At 47.3% G+C, this 17,051-nt stretch overlaps 1 protein-coding gene across 4 annotated transcripts in view; it reads left to right on the top strand.

Moving 5' to 3' along the window:
* Nucleotides 1–15,224, top strand: part of MAMLD1 (mastermind like domain containing 1) — an 86,856-nt gene extending 71,632 nt beyond the window's left edge. For all 4 annotated transcript variants that reach the window (XM_049827952.1, XM_049827954.1, XM_049827951.1 and 1 more), the window contains 3 exons: nucleotides 10,998–11,144; nucleotides 12,631–12,712; nucleotides 13,005–15,224. In XM_049827952.1, coding sequence (XP_049683909.1) covers nucleotides 10,998–11,144; nucleotides 12,631–12,712; nucleotides 13,005–14,023 — 1,248 coding nt within the window. In that variant the 3' untranslated portion in view covers nucleotides 14,024–15,224. The remainder of the gene's footprint in view (nucleotides 1–10,997; nucleotides 11,145–12,630; nucleotides 12,713–13,004) is intronic.
* Nucleotides 15,225–17,051: the final 1,827 nt, after the last annotated feature.

Raw genomic sequence — 17,051 nt, 5'->3', positions numbered from 1 at the left:
CAGGAACAAATGAGTGTGTCACTTTAAACCATGAAACCACTTAGTCCGTAAAGACAGATTTGGCGTCTTTGTGCTGGCAGTGACAGGCCAGCGCGGAGCTCCATAGTGATCCCACTGTTCTCCCTCTGCCCCGCACCCCGCCGCCGCTCCCCACCCCCTCCGAGATTTGCTCCGTGTTTGCCTGCCTCTGTTTTTGTGGTTGGTAACCAGCAAAAGAATGGAATGGATTTAATGATTTGTTGGCTGCGGTGCCGGCATGATTAAGTCAATAAAGCTGCAAGCTGAAAACAGTGTAGTTACAGTATATGACTTTAACCTTGTTAATGCATGTTTATGTCCTCCTGCCCACTGTATAGCTGTACGTTGCATAAAGAAGATCTGACCAATCTTTAACCCATTAAATAATTCATAAAGTGAGAGCAGACATCAGCTACTTGCGGAGCGGATCAGTAACCATGGGGTCAGCAGTAACTTTGGCTCCCTGGACCATATCCAGCATGTTTAAACTCTGGTGATGTCACCAGGCAAGCTTCTAACCTTAATCATTTGGATGGGAACAAAGGGAAGTTAACTGTTGACGTGCGGTGTCTCCCCGGAAGAAACACTTGCGAGTGCTCTGCCACATCTCTGCCTCGCAGGGAACGTGGCCTAGCTCCAGCCTCCTCGCTTCTTCTGTACGCTTCCCTCCTTCCTTACGGCAAACGTGTGGCCGGCCAAATGTTCAAAGGCACACGTTTCCTAGGCTCCTATTATCTTAAGTGACAGAGGCACCAGAATGCCGCAGAATTTCAGGGGACTGTTGGCTGACTTGAGAAGATGGTATTTGGAGGCGCTTGGATGGTTTTTTTCATCGTGGATGAAAAAGCATCTCCTGCCGCGTAAGTGACAGAGAAGGATATACAGTGGGGATGGAAGGGGGCAGAAGCCAGGGGTGCGGGAGAGGACGTGGAGTGAAGCAGGACTTCTCACCGCAGTAAAAGCTCTCACAATAAAATATCAAGTGGGTCTTGCAGGAAAATCCTAGGATTCTCGCTCAGAACTACCTCAGCCAGGCTCTTCTTTTCGCACCAGCCAAACCATGGGGCTGACTTCTCCTAGCACACAGCCCTCTTGACACAGCTCCCAGCTGGGCACCGAAGGATTCTCCAGGTACCGCGATGTCCGTAGTTGTTGCAGCGGCTTCTTTTGCTGGCACTTGAGGGGCGAGTCACGGGATCACAGGGCCTGTGGCCAGGACATGCTGCGCTCCGCTGGTCCGTGCAGCCAGGTTAGTGGCCCTAGGGGACCATTACAATTTGGTGTGGTTTAGTGCTGTTCTGAGATGCAACCAGCTGTGGCTGGACCCGGAGGAGAGATGCAGAGAGGAGGACGCACCAAAACCTCGTATGCAGAGTGAAGCACAGAAAGCCCTTCCACCTCTCGCCGGTGAGCGGCACGGAGCGCAGTTCCGCAGCAGGTCTTCGGGGTCGTAACCCGCGGGCACGGGAGAGGCATCGTTCCAGGAGGCTGAAGACGTAAGCCCCACGCTGCCCCGGGAACTGACCCTCATCCTCCTATTCAGGGAGTAACTTTTAATTCCTTTTGGGGGGAAGCTGAGATGGAGGGAGAAATGAAGCGAGTTGTCCACAGTCATGTGAAGAAACTCCGTACGTGTGATGGAACGGGAAACTGCACCTGGTTGTGTAAGCCCGAGTCCATACGGCCGGCTTTTATCCTGTGACTCAGTCACAAAACAAACTCACCGTTCAAGATCATCTCCTTTAGAGGTGGCTTGGGAGTTCACCTATAATGATCCCATTTTCTACGTCTCCTTCTGACAAATTGCTTGCTCACAGTCTCATGGGCTAACCTTCCGCTGCGTGTCCAAAGGGACACTTGCTTGTGCAAGTACAGTCATGGGAGGCTCTTGTGCCCAGCATGTATCCCGGCGTGTTTGCAAACAGATCTCTCTGATGTGCACGCCTTCATGTCTAGCACTACTGGGGCTATTAAAGGCACCCAGGTAAAAAGTCTCACACGGTCATTTGTCAGCCAGATGGCTGTGCACAGCAGAGCATATCTCAGAATCCACTGCACCAGCCCAGTAGTGAATTTTCCAGGTGCCAAAAGATACGCACCTTGAGTTGGAGATTAGAACCGGGACCTTCAGTCTGCTGTTGCCAGCATCTGCAGCCAGAGACTGGGAAGGAGACTGACCCCCAGAGCTAGTGCTGATTATTCTCAATCGCCAAGTTATTCCCAGTTGCTTTATAGGTGTGCTAATGAAGACTCTCAAATTAATTTACCCTGCTTTTTTTTTTTTTTGTTGATTTGGTTTTGCCATAATCCAGAGCAGCAGTCTCTGCTTCAGAGAAGATGCTCCAGAATTTATGGCAAGTCAAATGTGATCCAAGTAGAAATTCCATGTTCCTTTTTCTTTGTTTTTAGCTTGGAACATTGTGTGATGTGCCTGAAAATCTTTCCTTACCGGTCTATTGATTTCAATGAATGAACCCACATACACCTAGTGATGTTTTATTATCACTCACCCACCATAGGGTGTATAGCAGCTGGTAATTTTTGTGCATTGACTGCATTTTTTTTCTGCTTGATGGAAAACAGAGGCGCTCCAAGCATATGCTAATGCTGAATGGGGGGGTCCCAACTTCTGACCCATAGCTAATATCCTGCAAGTCACATGAAGCTACCAAGGATTCTTGAGCTGGAGTTCGAAATGCCTATGTTATCAGCAAATAAACACCATTAATTGCTTCTAATATGTTATGCAGTGGTTAAATGACAAGATCCTTATTAATATGCGTGTATATCAGCCTTTTCAGTGTGTGTGAGGGGGAGTATGAAGTGGTAAAATTATTTAAAATTAGCGGGGAATATTTACAGGAAGGCATAAAGAACTGTCAGTTGAGGAAAGCAGCATTTTATGTTCTTGTCCCGGATGACCTTGCTCCAAGGACAAATCAGAGCTTGATGAAATGAAGCTGCAGATGGCTAGTGATCTCAACTCTGTAATAATGAAATGACACAAGAAAAAAATGAGACATCTACAGTTTGTAAATACAATCTGAATGGAAGGGGAGAAAAGGAATTTTTAAGGGGAGATTGAGTTGACTTGGTTACAGCAGTTCAGCTTCGGGTGTTTTAATAATAATTTCCATTTAAAAAAATAATGGAATCGCTCCTTATTCCCTATACTCAAGGTCACCTTAATACATTTTTCTTTTTAACATGTCAATATCTTGGTTTAAAAAATTTGATCATGAGGAATACCTAGTTACAGCCTACTTTGTATCCATTATTTTAGCATATTATTTATCACTACGGTTTTTGTAAGTCGGGGTGGTGATTTTTGGCACCTGATTAGGTGGACGATTTGATACAACCATTTTAGGTGTTTGAATAGTTTCGTCTGTTAGGAAAGAGTAAGCTTGTGAGAGGTTTAATACTGAAAAAGTGATGTGATAGTCGGTGCCAGAGAGTGCTTTGTTTGTACACTTAGATGAGAAATGAGGGGTATATACTGTTGGGTTTTGCATGTGGGCAGGTTTTCATGCAAAGGGCTTCTCAGAAGCGGTTAGGCAGCCAACTGCTATTGAAAGTTAACAACACTTGGGCATCTGCCTCTGCAAACGGAACCTTTGCATGAAAAGGAAAAAGAAATTCGTGGAAACATTAAGTTAGAGAAATAAAGGGATTCACAAATCTCTGTGATCCAGACCGCCTCACTGCAGTTAGCAGAGCTTTTCAGAAATGGGCAGGTAGAGAACCAATTTCTCCCATTAGCTCAAGATTTCCTGACTTTCACTTTGTTAGAGTGAAATCCTCACTTTTCTTTTTTTTTTATCAGATCTTTTCTGCTCTCCCTAATACATAAATTCACCAGCCAGTCATTGCATTTCTCTGTAGCAGCTTCTGCCGGGTGTTGAGCTAACCCAGCTCCTTTTGAATCTCATCGACACCTCTGAGAGCATGCCTTGACATAACACAAGGATTACTTGAGTCAAACCACTTTATAGATAGGAGATGTTGTAGTTTGTCATCACAGCTAGCGCAACCTTGTAGAGACAGGCAGAAGGACTACCAGCCGAAATTGGGTGAGATAAATACAGTTTTAGATTATCTCATTGAATTTATAGGCAAGCTGCCCTCCATGGGAACGAGAGCGTGGTGTCAAGGGTTGGAGAATCATGATAGCTGTACAAGCCAAATATAAATATTTTGTTCTTTGCAGAGAATTCAATTTTGGATCTTGACTTTATGTTGTATAGACAGGTACAAAACACCCCTCTCTGCATCTGTGGGTGTATACACATAAAAACAGTAACAGATACAGTTTCTGTTGAAGTATGGTGGTACAAAGACTGGTGGGGATGAGTCCAGCCCCGGAGCGTTGCTCTCGGGTGGAAGAAAAGTGTGTTAACACTGCAGGTACCCAGGTGCCATTTCCAGCAGGGGTCTGCCAGAGCCTCTGTGGGTCTGTAGTCCTCCTGAAAGGTTTGCTCTTCACTCGGGGTGGTGGAGCAAAGCTGTTCTCTGGGCTGCCTTCACCCACGGCCTGGGAGTTTGTCTGGACCAAAGGATCTGTTTTTGCAGGGGAGCTGCTGTTGCTGGAGTCTTGATCGTGCTTCCTTACAAGCACTGCAGTCCCTGGGAGGTTGTGTGTGTCTATGATACACCAACTCTCCCATCCGTGTTGTGCCTCGGGCTCTTGGCTGCTCCCAAAGCCATTTCCCATGTTCTCTCTAACAACATGGTGCTGGTAACAGCATCACAGCTTGATTTCAACTTGCCTGCTAAAGGATGCATTTCCTTCTAAGGGAAAAATCGCTGTTGCAATAATTCAGTCTGGATTTTGTGTCTTTCTGTTGCTCTGATTGCTGCTGCTCTTCAACAGCTTGTTTTGATGGATGAAAACAGCTCTGAAAACAGTGGTAGAGTCTTTGCACAAAAGCTTTAACTAATTTGATTAATTTTTGTAAGAGGGGAAGTGGACTCAGTTTTCATCTTATTAAAATTCTGGGTGCATTTTTAAAAGCACTTTGGATACTTTGATAGGATTTTGTTTTGTTTTGAACAGCATGCAGTATAAGAGCAGCTATAGGGAAATTAGTGTTTCATCTGCTTTGCTTGAAGGGAGGAGACCCTGATACAATTGCTAGCCAGGTGTGGTGATCTTGTCATTGCTCCTAGCAAAGAAGGAGGACTACCTTTGAAGGAAGCTGTGCATGCTCGTGCCGTATGAAAAGAAAGAAAAGCTTGAAAGAACTTTTTTTTTTGAACAAAACCGTATACCCATGGATCACTTACAGCCTTCAAACAAAGCCTTTTCCTGACTGACAGCCCCCAAGATAAGCTTAGAAACTTGAGTCTGGTAGTATTTCACATGCTTGTATATCAAGTAAATGGGTGAAAGATGGGTAAAAAAAGATCCACCGAGCTGCACAGTTTGTTTTATCAATGTTCATACATTGTGTTAAAACAAACACGCAAACAAACAAAAAGCTTTGGAGCATTTCTGAACTGAAAGGCTGTTTTATCTTGAAGAGCATCTCTGAATTGTGAGCAGAATAGAGGAGAGAAAAAAGACAGAAAACTTCCGAAGAGCAAATGGAGAGTTTTGATAAAGGCAAGAAGCAGAGGCAAGAAGCACACGTAACCCCTGACTTCTGCCTGAAGCAAATGATCACGGCATCTCACAGACATCACACTCTCGAGTGGGCTGACACGATCATTCTGCCAAACCACGACCCTGGATTTTGTTTGCTTTGTTTGTATGCATTGGCCAAACAGATTCACCATCTTAGTATCTAGGTGGATGAGCAGCTGCGGAGGCAACGATCCTCCTTTGTAAAGGTGGCATCAAGGTTTTCTCTGGGGCCACGCAAGGTTGCTAGACACTGGGAGTCTATGTGTGGCTTCTCTGCGGGATCTAAACATGCCATGAAATTCTATGGGTGAGGCAGCTTCAACACTATTAGTGTTTTAGTTGCTTCATTGGTCGTATCGGTAGAGTCGGCGTGCCTGGGAGGCTTAGTCCTGGACTTCAGAGCGTGAAGTGCTGCCCAGGCACGCGAGCCCCCCGAGGAGAAGCAGCTCACCTCCAGGACAGGGGACGATGCACCGGCGGGGAGCACAGGGAAACGCAGGGGCATTAGTTTGAAACTAGTATTTGCATTTCCTCAGCAGAGTACAGAACTCCCCATACGTAACAGATGTTCTTAAAATACAGAACAAAACTCGGTTAATGAAACTTCACCCCACCCCTAGAGAATAGCTGTCCCTGCTGTGAATTCGGATCCACCCAGAGTCCCGGCCGAGCAGCCAGGGCCTCCGAGCGATCAGTAGCACGGGCTCCTGTCAAGTCCTGTAGCCGTGCTGGGGTTTTTTTTGCTGTGTGATGTCTCAGTAAATACTTCAAGATAAGTTATCTTTGGTTACAAAAAAAAAAAAACTGGTGGAAAAAGCAGTTTGTCCCTTTCTCATATTCACAGCAAACATCTACCCTGAGCAACCCATTTCCTTTGGTCTTTCCCTTTTACGCTGGGTGCTGTGGCTCATTTCAACAACCCTTGTGTTTTAAGCTCGGTAATTACTGGATTCGGCTGGATGCCCCATTGAAAGTGGAGGGAATATTTCTCAAATCAGCAGTGTCTTTTGAAATGGAGTAAACTTTTAAAGTGCAGGTACTATATGCATTTTTTAATTAGACGTGTTTCTGTTCTTCCACTGCTGCTAACGCTTTCAGTTAGGAAGTGAAGTTCTTCCCCGACTCTGCAAATATCTACCGAAATTTGCAAAGCTGCCTGTCTCTCTCTCAGTAACCTTGCTGTGACCTGGTTATCTGTTAGAACCACAAAGAATTCAGCCTCTAATTAGTCCATCTGTTAACTATTGAAATTCATGGCTTAGTTTTATTGTCTGGGTCTGTAACATAATGCTGAATGGTCTCACCTGGCAGCTTATTTCTTATAAAGCAAATGTGCCTTTCCAAGAGCCATTTTGGTGCAGATAACTGTCTTTTCAGCATTGGACAAATGACTCTGTCTAGCAGCCTGCAGTCCCCTTCATGCCCTCACTGAAATAAATTGTACATCTCCAATAGCTCTGGGCTTAAGTCAATACAATTTAACATGTACATTTCTTTGTTATATTCTTTGGAGCTACACCGTAAGAGCAGATGGGAAAGTCTAATAATGATAAATGAGTTTAGTGTTTTCACATAGTCCTAAAAAACAATGAATGCTCTTTATTAAAGATTAGAGGGATTTTTACATATTTGCCAAAGAGCGATTAAAGCTCTAGCTCAGATCCTCAGAAAGTCTTGCTTTTAAATTCTTTTTGGACTGTTTGTTAATGAGGATTCAGAGGAATTAGGGGCCATAAATTTCTTCATTCTCGCTTAAGTGAAGCCACAAAGTGATTACTGGATATGTAACTAAGTGCTGAGGACTGGAGTTTATCAACCGCGTTCACACAGAACAATTAATCTCCGTGCTTATTTACTTCAGTTGTACATCTTGTACGTAATCAGATGATGGGGCTGGGCAGGTCGAGCTCATCAGTGGATTTTTAGAAGGATGTAGGTTCATAAATATGCGTGGTAGGTCTCAGCGGGACTGTTCGCACACTTCGCATTAAGTGTGAGCCCGAATGTTTTGTTGGACCAGACCCACGCTCACTACGATTGGACACAGTAATCTGCAGACGCATTTGCCCAGCCTGAACAGCCTGCCATTGTGCACCGGCTGGGCGGCTGGGGGGAACTGGTTTCACTGGGCCGTGCAACGGCTTTTACAATTACCGTCAGTGGCGGAATACTGACACAAACAGTATACGTTCCTGCAAACCTGGAACCACATTCTTTTCTCCTTGCTCTCGAAACTAGTGCACGAGGTACTGAGGCGAAACCGTGAGGTTAGCCCCAGTGCCTTTTTGAACAGAAATTGCCACATTGGAAAGCCCAGGGAGTGCTGCAGGAGCTCCGGACCTGCTGTGCGACAGTTTGCCTAGCAACAGAAACACATGCTCTCAAACACATGCTCTCCAGTTCCAGGTCTGTGTGAGGTGCCGTTTGGTTAGGGATTCTGCCCGTTTGATGCGTTAGTATGAGGTTTTGGAGGGAAAAATGGAAAAAAACCCTGATACCTACATGCAAACACGGGTTTTTTTGAAGTTGAAGAATACAAATCCCCCGTAGCCATCTGTACCCTCCAGGGTAGCTTACGGCCGGCTCAGCCGCACGCCCCTCTGGGTGTGAACACCAGCTTCCATCGTTCCCGACTTTGACAATAGAATCCTCCTCTCTTTGCTGTCTTCCTGGATTTTAAAATGGGATGGTGCAAACTATAGACAAGTTCAGATTATGGCTTGTTTGGCTTGGCCTCACTGTGGGAAGGAAAGTGATTTTTCTTGGGGAGTGATGAAAAGGAAAAATGTTTGAAGTTCATTAACCTTTGGTACAGATAGCAGTGTCCTTTAGACTACACCAGAGCTATTCTTAGTCATGACGTTTAAGTGGTTATTTTTTATTGTAAGGGAATACAGTAGTTCCCACTAGTGGTGAAGAGAGAGAACTTTTCCTTTTTTTTTTTTTTTTTCTTTTCTTTTTTGGCTTAACCTAAATGTGAACTGTAGAAGGGAAGATTTTGAATTCATTCTTTGTCTTCCCATCTATGCTTTTTTGTCCCAATTTCCCCAAAAGCAAAATTTATATCTATAGATTGTTTCTTTACTGGCTAATTAAGTGTTATCCAACTTTACTCTGAAAAACTCAGCAACCCTTTCTGTGTATTTGCAAATGAACTTCGCTGATTGTCATTATTGCTATAGGGTGCCTGCAGAAAATCCCATATAATTAAGCTGTTGTACTGCTACTGCACAAGAGCAGCAATTAGTAATGTGATTTACACTTCTTTACCATTAATAATATGGAAAAATCAACATTATTTTCTTGATGATGTTTAGAAGAAATTAGAATGAGGTGGACATGATTAGGAAAAGAGACTTTAATGTTATGACTTGTTAATGCAATAGCCCTGAGCAAGACATCAGAATGATTGTCCTTGCACTAAACTCATTTGCTTCAGTAAGCACAGACCCTCTGCACGCAACAAGACAAGTTTGGAGGAAATTGGATAGATGGCAGGGATTTTGGTGGTATGAACATTTCAGTGTCTTTCATGTGCAGAGTACACAAACTGAATCCCTCCACTTTCAAATATTCCCCCAGAGGCAATCTGCATTATTGAAAGCTTAACTATGGCTGCAGAATCCCGTCTGACATGAAAGCAGAGTGCTAGCTTTACATGAACTTTCATATTTACATGTGTAGTAAATCATATTTACTTTTTTCCTCCCCTCCCTCTTTTTCTGTGGGAGAGAGGGAGTAAAATGGGTGGGAGGGAAGGGGGAGGAGGCGAGATGTCCGGCAGAATTGTAAGCGAAGCACCAGTAATAAAGTCTAGTCTTATGAGACTGCCCATGAATAGGAATGATAATGAGAGCAGTGATGAGCTGCAGGTTTGTGTCTTTTAGTAAATTATCTAGCAGGCATTTACATTTCATCAATTGTGCTTTTGCATAATAGACTAAAGTGCTACAACAAAAGGAGGCACCATAAAAATTAGTAATTTCAGTGACCTTCTTGGTAACCGCTCTTACAAAGAATATCCTGGAAGGAGTTGGGTGATTCCTCATGGAGAAGCTGCTGTGGAAAGGTGCCCCGGGCTTGAGAAGCCTGCCCGGTGACAAATGCCTCTCAAGGCTTTCTTCTGGCCACTCTGAAACACGGCTCGTATCCTGTTTTCTCCATCTGAGCATGCTTCTAATTGTCAGATGTCAAAAGGCAACAACCATTTTCTTCTCGCTTATCTCCTGATAACATTGATTCTCAAACAAAGGATGTGGGCTTCCATTCTGAAAACAAAGGAAGCATGGCCCAGCTAAGGATACTGGATATAATATACATACTTCTCCGTGCCAATAATAACAAAACATCATAAGTAATATAGAAGCTGGATGTGAAAATGGAGAAGGGGGAATACACGGGTACGGCTGTGCCTGGGTACAGCACTTACAGGATCACTTCCCTCCTTGTCCTCAGTGAGGCCTTGACTTCTTTCCTCGTTTTTCTGGATTTCCCTGACCACCTGCCAGCTCCTAAGATGTTTAAGCTTCAGTATTTTTTAATTTTTTTTTTTTTTTCCCTTTTGGGTTGTGTCTTCATGGTGTTCTTGTGAATTTTTTTTTCTCTTCTCCACACAATGCTCTTTCTTTGGAGGCAGGTCCTCAGCTGGTGGAGGTCAACTCAGATCTTGCACTGGGGACTTACAGCGAGGCCAGTTTGCACCAGCCAGGAAATCAAGCCCAGTGCATTACTGGTTTGTGCCCGGCCATGACTTGACCCTGCATTTTTGCATGTTCTCCTCTCCTTTCACAGTTAGCTCTCCTTGTTTGTCTGACCATGGAACCCACAAGAACCACTTCAATCACAGACCCACGTCTTCTCATCTTTCTGGGTCCCTGGTCTGATGGCACCTTTTCCCCTTTAGTTTGCTGTTTTCTTCTACTGTAGGCTTCTCTTTTACTTTCAGCTGACAAATCCTATCCTGATGCAACTTTTCTTTCCTTATGTCTTCTCAGTGTAACAGTTGGGGAACTGGTGGGAAATGTGATGCTTTACTCACATCCCTTCTGCCAGCCAGGCAGCCGTGTGACTTCAGTAATGGTAGTGAATCAGTCCCGTAGCCTTGGGCTAGTCACAAAGAATTTTGGATTAACCTTTTGCTTCTCTCACTTCTTCTTGTGCTGATGCTCAAAAATCAGAGCAGTCCCCTGCCCCTCACTGTCCTCACCGTGACATGTGGGTCCCTGTGAATCCACAAGGTGTTTTGGCCTCGGGAGAGCCAAAGACTGGAGAGAGGGCATCGGCAGAGAGGATAAAGGCTTCTGTTGTTACCTCCCTGACGAGATTAATTTTCTTTTTTCATCTTTCTTGGCAGGATCAAAATCCTGGAATTGTTGCCAGACTTCAGGAGCCGGGCTCCATCCCAAGCGGAGGCTCCGTGCCGGCACCAGCCACGGTGAACGGGTACACGATGAGGAACCATTTACTGAAGCAGCAAATAATGAAACGACAGCTGATGCAGGTACGATGCCGAGTGCCTCTGTGGGTTGCTGTGCTGTCCACCTCACTGGGAGGGACAGGACTAACTGGTATGGGGAAATCACCAGTCAGCGAACGCTAAGGAGTGACCCTGGAATTGCTGGGTTGAGTCAGACTAGGGCTGTGGCGAGTCCAGGATGTCATGCCCAAGAGAGGCCAAGGCCAAGTGCTGCTCAGCCGGTCCAAGTGCAGATCTGCCCACTCGTATGCAAGGGAAGGATTCAGTCACCTCCGTATCATTGCTGTCATCCTTGGTCAGCCGCAGAGTTGGGAGGGAGGGTACAGAGAAGGGAGGCTTGGAGAGTGAGTCAGGCCCAGGGGAGATGTTCTCCACGCTTGCCTTTCCCTGTGGTTCCCTGGGGATTTACTGGAGCCGATGTTAGACTCCAGTTTGTCCTGGGCTTGGCTGGACTCTAGAAGCCCCTGTATGAGGTTTGTAACATGCTGTGTGAAGGAGCAGGGGTGGGGGAATCCCCAGAGAAGTTAGGCGAGGCAGCACTGAACCTGTGCCTCTGACTTTCTGAGCGTGCTGCTAGACTTGGGTCAAGGAGGCTCATTGCTTTGGATGGGAAATGAGATGAGAAGTAGCTCAGTAAAACCCTCAGCAAAGCATTGTCCTGCTCATTGATCAAACTCCCTTTCAAAACCAACTCTGCCTCCTTGTCATCAGGGGGCTTCAAGCTTGTCTGTGCTGCTCCAACCCAGCGGGAGCCAAGCCTCAGCTTCCACCATCCACGGAGAGTTCCCCTGTCCACAGCAGAGCTGCGAGGGTGGTGGTGGGTTCTGGGGTTAACGGTGGGAGACGCAAATCAGGTCGCTTGGAGAAAGCCGGCAATGCCTCGCTCAGAGAGCACCTCCTAAGGATCTCTGGCGTCCTGCGGTTTGCTGCTGTGTTCTGGTTAGAAGTGGCAACCAGCACAAAAGGGGCTGGTACGCACGAGCAGAGCCGTCCTCCAGACAGGGTAATGGCCACCAGCAGTCTCCTGTTTGTCAGCGTGTCCCTGCAATGCTGCCACAGATTCTGTTCACTAATAGACTTTTGGGCACCTTTCGTCCCCGGATCTGGTACTTCAGAGAACGCGTCCATATAGTCAGCACGAGAGGCGCTGGGGAGACGCCGGGATTCCTGCAGCCTTCGGCTGTGCTGCACTTCACTCCTAAGCTGGTGAACACGCGGGTCTCCATGTTCGTCCAGCCCTCCCTGGGCCTTGGGCTGCCTGCACAGCGTCTGCTGAGGGCTGCGCTTCCAATAGTGCTGGGCTGGTGTCAGGACATCTTTGCAAGAAGGGGCGTGTGAGCAATTAAGATGCGGTCTGAAACTGTCTGGGCTGAGTCTCATCAGAGGGGTGTGTGTGTGTGTGTGTACGGGAGAGGTTGTTAATGATGACAGTGGCTACACTTCAAGTGTCTGCTGCTATGCTTGCTTGACGGGAGACTGCAACTTGACTATTATGCTCCTTGTTTTCCAGGAAAAGCAGAGGCAAAACATGCTGGGAGTAACATCTGAGCAGAGGAGTTTGTTTGCAGCTCAGCAGATAAATCAGTTTCAAGGTAAGGAGGGAAACGGTGTGCTATGAAAAGCCTCGAGGAGCCAGGGCCTGGGGTCTGATTAAATACAGGGTGCTTAACGATTCTCTGCCCTGAAATAAAAGCATTTCACGTTTTATCGTCTATCATGAGATTCGCCCATTTCCTTATCGCTCCAGTAATAACTCTGTTACGACCAACACAGAGGAGAGGCCCGTGTAGTGAAAGAGAAAGACGGAGCAGCAGCCTTCCAAGGCTCTGCCACGTTTCCAGCATGAACCCGCGCTCACCAGCTAACGTGTCTCTTTGTACGCAGCCGTGCAGCAGCCCATTCCCGCTGACTGCAGCCAGGTGATGCCAGCTCCTCCGCCCAACCACCGCATGCTGCCGTCTAACCCAGCCATGCTCCAGAGCACCTTGGGCTCTGGCATGGCCCCAGCCACCGCCAGCCAGAGCAGCGGGACGATGGTGATGATTCCGCACAACCCTGGCAAGCAGCAGGGGATTTTTCCGCCTAATTCTGACTTTAACATCCCGCTGCGGCCGAGCCAGAACTCGCTGGGCATGAACTCGGGGTGCCAAACAGTACATAGCCACTCTGCCGTGCGGCCGGGAATGCCGATGGCAGGCTTCAGCTCTGGTTCCTTAGCAAATCACTCTGCAACTCCGCAACACTTGCGGCAGCCGAGTATGCCGAGAATCCCTAACGTCTACCCCAACTCATCTGCCCAGATGTGGACGCCGACCGCAGTGCCAAGAATGCCAAATCAAAGCCAAATGGATGCCGGCATGCAGCAGTTCTCCGGTAACGCTCTCTTCTCCAAACAGAACGTGCGACCAAGCGCACCGGGTCAGCAGTTCTCCCAGCAGGCTGTAGTGCCGCCTAATCAGATCGCTCCCGGCGTCCAGGTCAGACAGATGCAAAAACTGAGCATGGGACAGTCTGGCCAGGGCTTGAGCTCAATGAGTAATCAGAACTTGAGACACAATTTAACCAGAGGACCGTTGCCAGCTATGAATGTTATGAAATCAATGCCACAAGGAGTGTCCGGTTTTAACCAGCTCAATCCTGCCTCGGGCCTCGGCCCGCCAAGCTACCCTTCCACGGGCCAGCCGCCCGACGCCTTCAACAGGATGAGCGCCGCTGCCGAGCTGCCGCAGTATGACTTTGTGTCCCAGCACGGCAGCTCCATCCTGCCCGCGAACTGCAGTGACACTGACTTCCTCGACTCCCTCATGAAGAACAGCGGCAGCAACGACGAAGAGTGGTTGAACAATCTGACAATGATAGACGACATTTTGGGACAGCACGCTCAAAGCTCCGGACACGTTTAGCTCGGAGAGAAGCCGTCTCGTTGTAAATAACATAGGTATGGCTTTTGAACAGAACAGACGACCCGCGAAAGCCACCGCCTCTTTCCATACAGAATGAATAGACTCAGCCAATTCTTTGCCTGCATCAAAGTTTAATATTGGCAGTTTTTCAGATGACTGTATATACTTGAATATTTTGTAAATTATGTTTTCCTAAACCTTAAATGTAGAAGTATTTATACTTCTTTGCTGGACTGTTTGTAAATAAATCTATAGCATAACTTTTGGTTTTATTATAGGGATTTCATTATACCTTGTTATAAATATGCAAATAATATTGTTAGTTTCAGTAATACTGTGTATTACAGCATAAAATACTTATGTTTTTGACATAACTTAACACATGAACTAGGGGTGTCTTCACAACCAGACTAAGCAGAAATCAAACGTGGCATCTGTTCTCCCGTACCGAGAGGAAAGTTGAAAAGTTGCTTTAAAAAAAATAGAATCCACGAACGGAGCTGCCGATTCCCTCGTAGCTCAGTCTTGCAGCCCGATCCTGGCATGTAGGTCCCATCCGGGCTCCCAGTGCGTTCAGGGGTCTGACCGCAGAGATCCGTTTGCAAGATCCCAGGCACGTTCTCAACTTGATACACTCCAGTAGGTCGAGTCGACGCTGCCAACGCGCCGTCCGCTGTCCCGCAGTAAGTACGCGTGTCCTCGCGGTGTCACAGCTGCCGACCGGCGTGTGTGCGCGTGTGTGTCGGGGCATCGCGGGCAGGCGAGGCGCTGCGCTGCCCAAACTGGGTTACGCTGGAGAGGAGGTGCTGGGCAGACCCTGCCAAGCCTCCCCGGCGACCGTACCCTTCAGCGAAAAGGTAGCTCTGGTTTGCGCACCTCTGCCATGTATATTTGTAGTGTACAGGTGATTTGTTCCTGGTTTTAAGGCTTTTCATAATTTCTGTTTTAATGTGAGACTTTTTTCAGGGGAAAAGTCTATAAACATTAATAGTTAATTTTTGATGTTTTTCTGTCGGCTACTATTGTCCTATGTATATTTAAGAGTCTGTTTATAAAAGATTCACTGTACTGTAAACTTCTTAAAATGTTCATACTTTGTGTAATCATATTTTAATAGTCACGTCATACTTCGCAATACATTTGTAATATAACGTCAGCTTCAAGCACAGAATGTTTTTTTCTTCATACCATAATAAACTGCCAGGGGAAAATTGCATATACTTTATGTGCTCATTTCTCAGCTACAATGTTTCATACCTGCAGATATTTGAATTAATTCAATTTGTCCAGGATGCTACAACGTCAATCTAATAACATGTACAAATGCACGTGTGCTGTCGGTAGAAGAAACGGGCTAGACGAAGAATTGAAGCAGGCTTTAATTTTATTTTAAGATGGGATTTCTGAGGCCCGCTCTCCTTTTCCAGTATAATTATAGGTGAGCATGGAATTAATCTCTGTTGGGTTTTTTTTTACGTAGCACCATGTTTATTGAAGTGACAGTTCTTGTTTCTAAATGCCTGTATCAGTTGGCCCATCAGAAAATAAAGCCGTGCCCAGCGTGAGGCGGTGAGGAGGGCCGGGGGGGCTGCGGCACAGTCCCACCTTGCTCGTTCGGCGGCGGTGGGAACGGCATCTCACTCCTTCGACACAGAAATCGTCTGACGGGAGAGCTGGTGCCTGCCCTGGGGGAGCCGAGGCTGGGAGGAGGGGTAGGAAGTACCAGGAAAGTTTTAGTAACCTTAAATAAATGCACAAATAGAATCTGTAGCTAAAATTGCCTCGTTTAAACGCAGAGCCAGACGCCACCCCACCTTCCTAGGGCTGGTGGAGAAGACGTGTCAGTGCTCTCCTTTGTCCCGGGCACACCGTGGGCAGGGCAAGCCTGAGGGTATCTCCTGGGGGGGATCTCCCTTGAACTGGTCCATGCTGGAAGGAGGGCTTTGGCAAGGTCATCCCCACCCTGGAGCGGGCCCTTCTGGAAGCCCGTTCTCCAGAGATGGATGGCAGAAAACAGCTCCCGAAGTCAAAAGTGGAGAGGGGCCAGTCAGGGTTTAAAGCAGTCGGGTGCCAGCTCTGCTGCCGGCGCTCAGGTGGGCAGGAGACCCCTCCCAAGCGCAACCACCCCAGGCCGTGTCGGAGATCCGTCTGGCTTCGTGATGCCAAAGGTAGGTCCTCGCGGTGCAGGAGGCTCCGAGGGGAAAGACCCCTAACGGGCTTCATCTCGCGAATGGAACGTACTTGTGTGAAACCAGGGCGAGGAGGAAAGAAGCCAGTTTTTCCAGCAAAGGAACTCGGCCCCACCAAACAATTGCCCAAAACAGGCTGTAAAACGCGGCAAGTGTCTGAATGAGACAGACATGCCGACTCGCCGCCAGACAGCGGAGAGGGGGAGAAATGCCTGCGAGTACGTCTGTGGCGAGGACAAAGGTGAGTTTGTTTGGCTGTGAAAACTGGCACCGTTTCAGCAGCTTTTCTGTCGTGAGCTGTGTCCTGCCAGGGAGCAGCGCTGGCTGCGGCCGGGCCCTCGCTGCTTTATGGAGCAGCGGGTCTGACCACGGGTCTGGGAGCCAGCAGCGCCCGACCCCCTCCGGGTCAGCAGCACAGCAGTCGCAGATGGCGGAGAAGGCGACTGCCCACGCGCTCTTCTTCAGGACGTTAATAAAAGTAGCAAAAATGCCCTCTTTTCATTCTTCTTTTTGTTTGTGTCAATGCACCTTACGGCTTTGCCGTTCTGCAGAATTTGGGTTACAAGCACTGTGGGGGGACGTCTTCAAAAGCCAACTGTTTCCCACAGAACTTATGGAAAACGGTTTATCTTGTACCTGCGTGGCGCACCCACTGGTTTTCACTCTGGTTTCTTTTTCTAGCTTTTGAGCTGGTAAAGCTTTTCACCCCTCCGTATCCCAGTCCCTCACGTCTCAAGAGGGAACGATGATCCTTCCTTGCCACAGAGGTGCCATCAGGAGTCAGGACTGTATCGAGCTCGGAAGAAGAACAGGACGAAGTAGCGGTATTATCTTGCTGT

Source organism: Accipiter gentilis, chromosome 24 (assembly GCF_929443795.1).
Source record: "Accipiter gentilis chromosome 24, bAccGen1.1, whole genome shotgun sequence".
Taxonomy (NCBI): domain Eukaryota; kingdom Metazoa; phylum Chordata; class Aves; order Accipitriformes; family Accipitridae; genus Astur; species Astur gentilis.
Note: the sequence above shows the minus strand (reverse complement) of the source record. Positions and strands in the feature narration are given on the sequence as shown.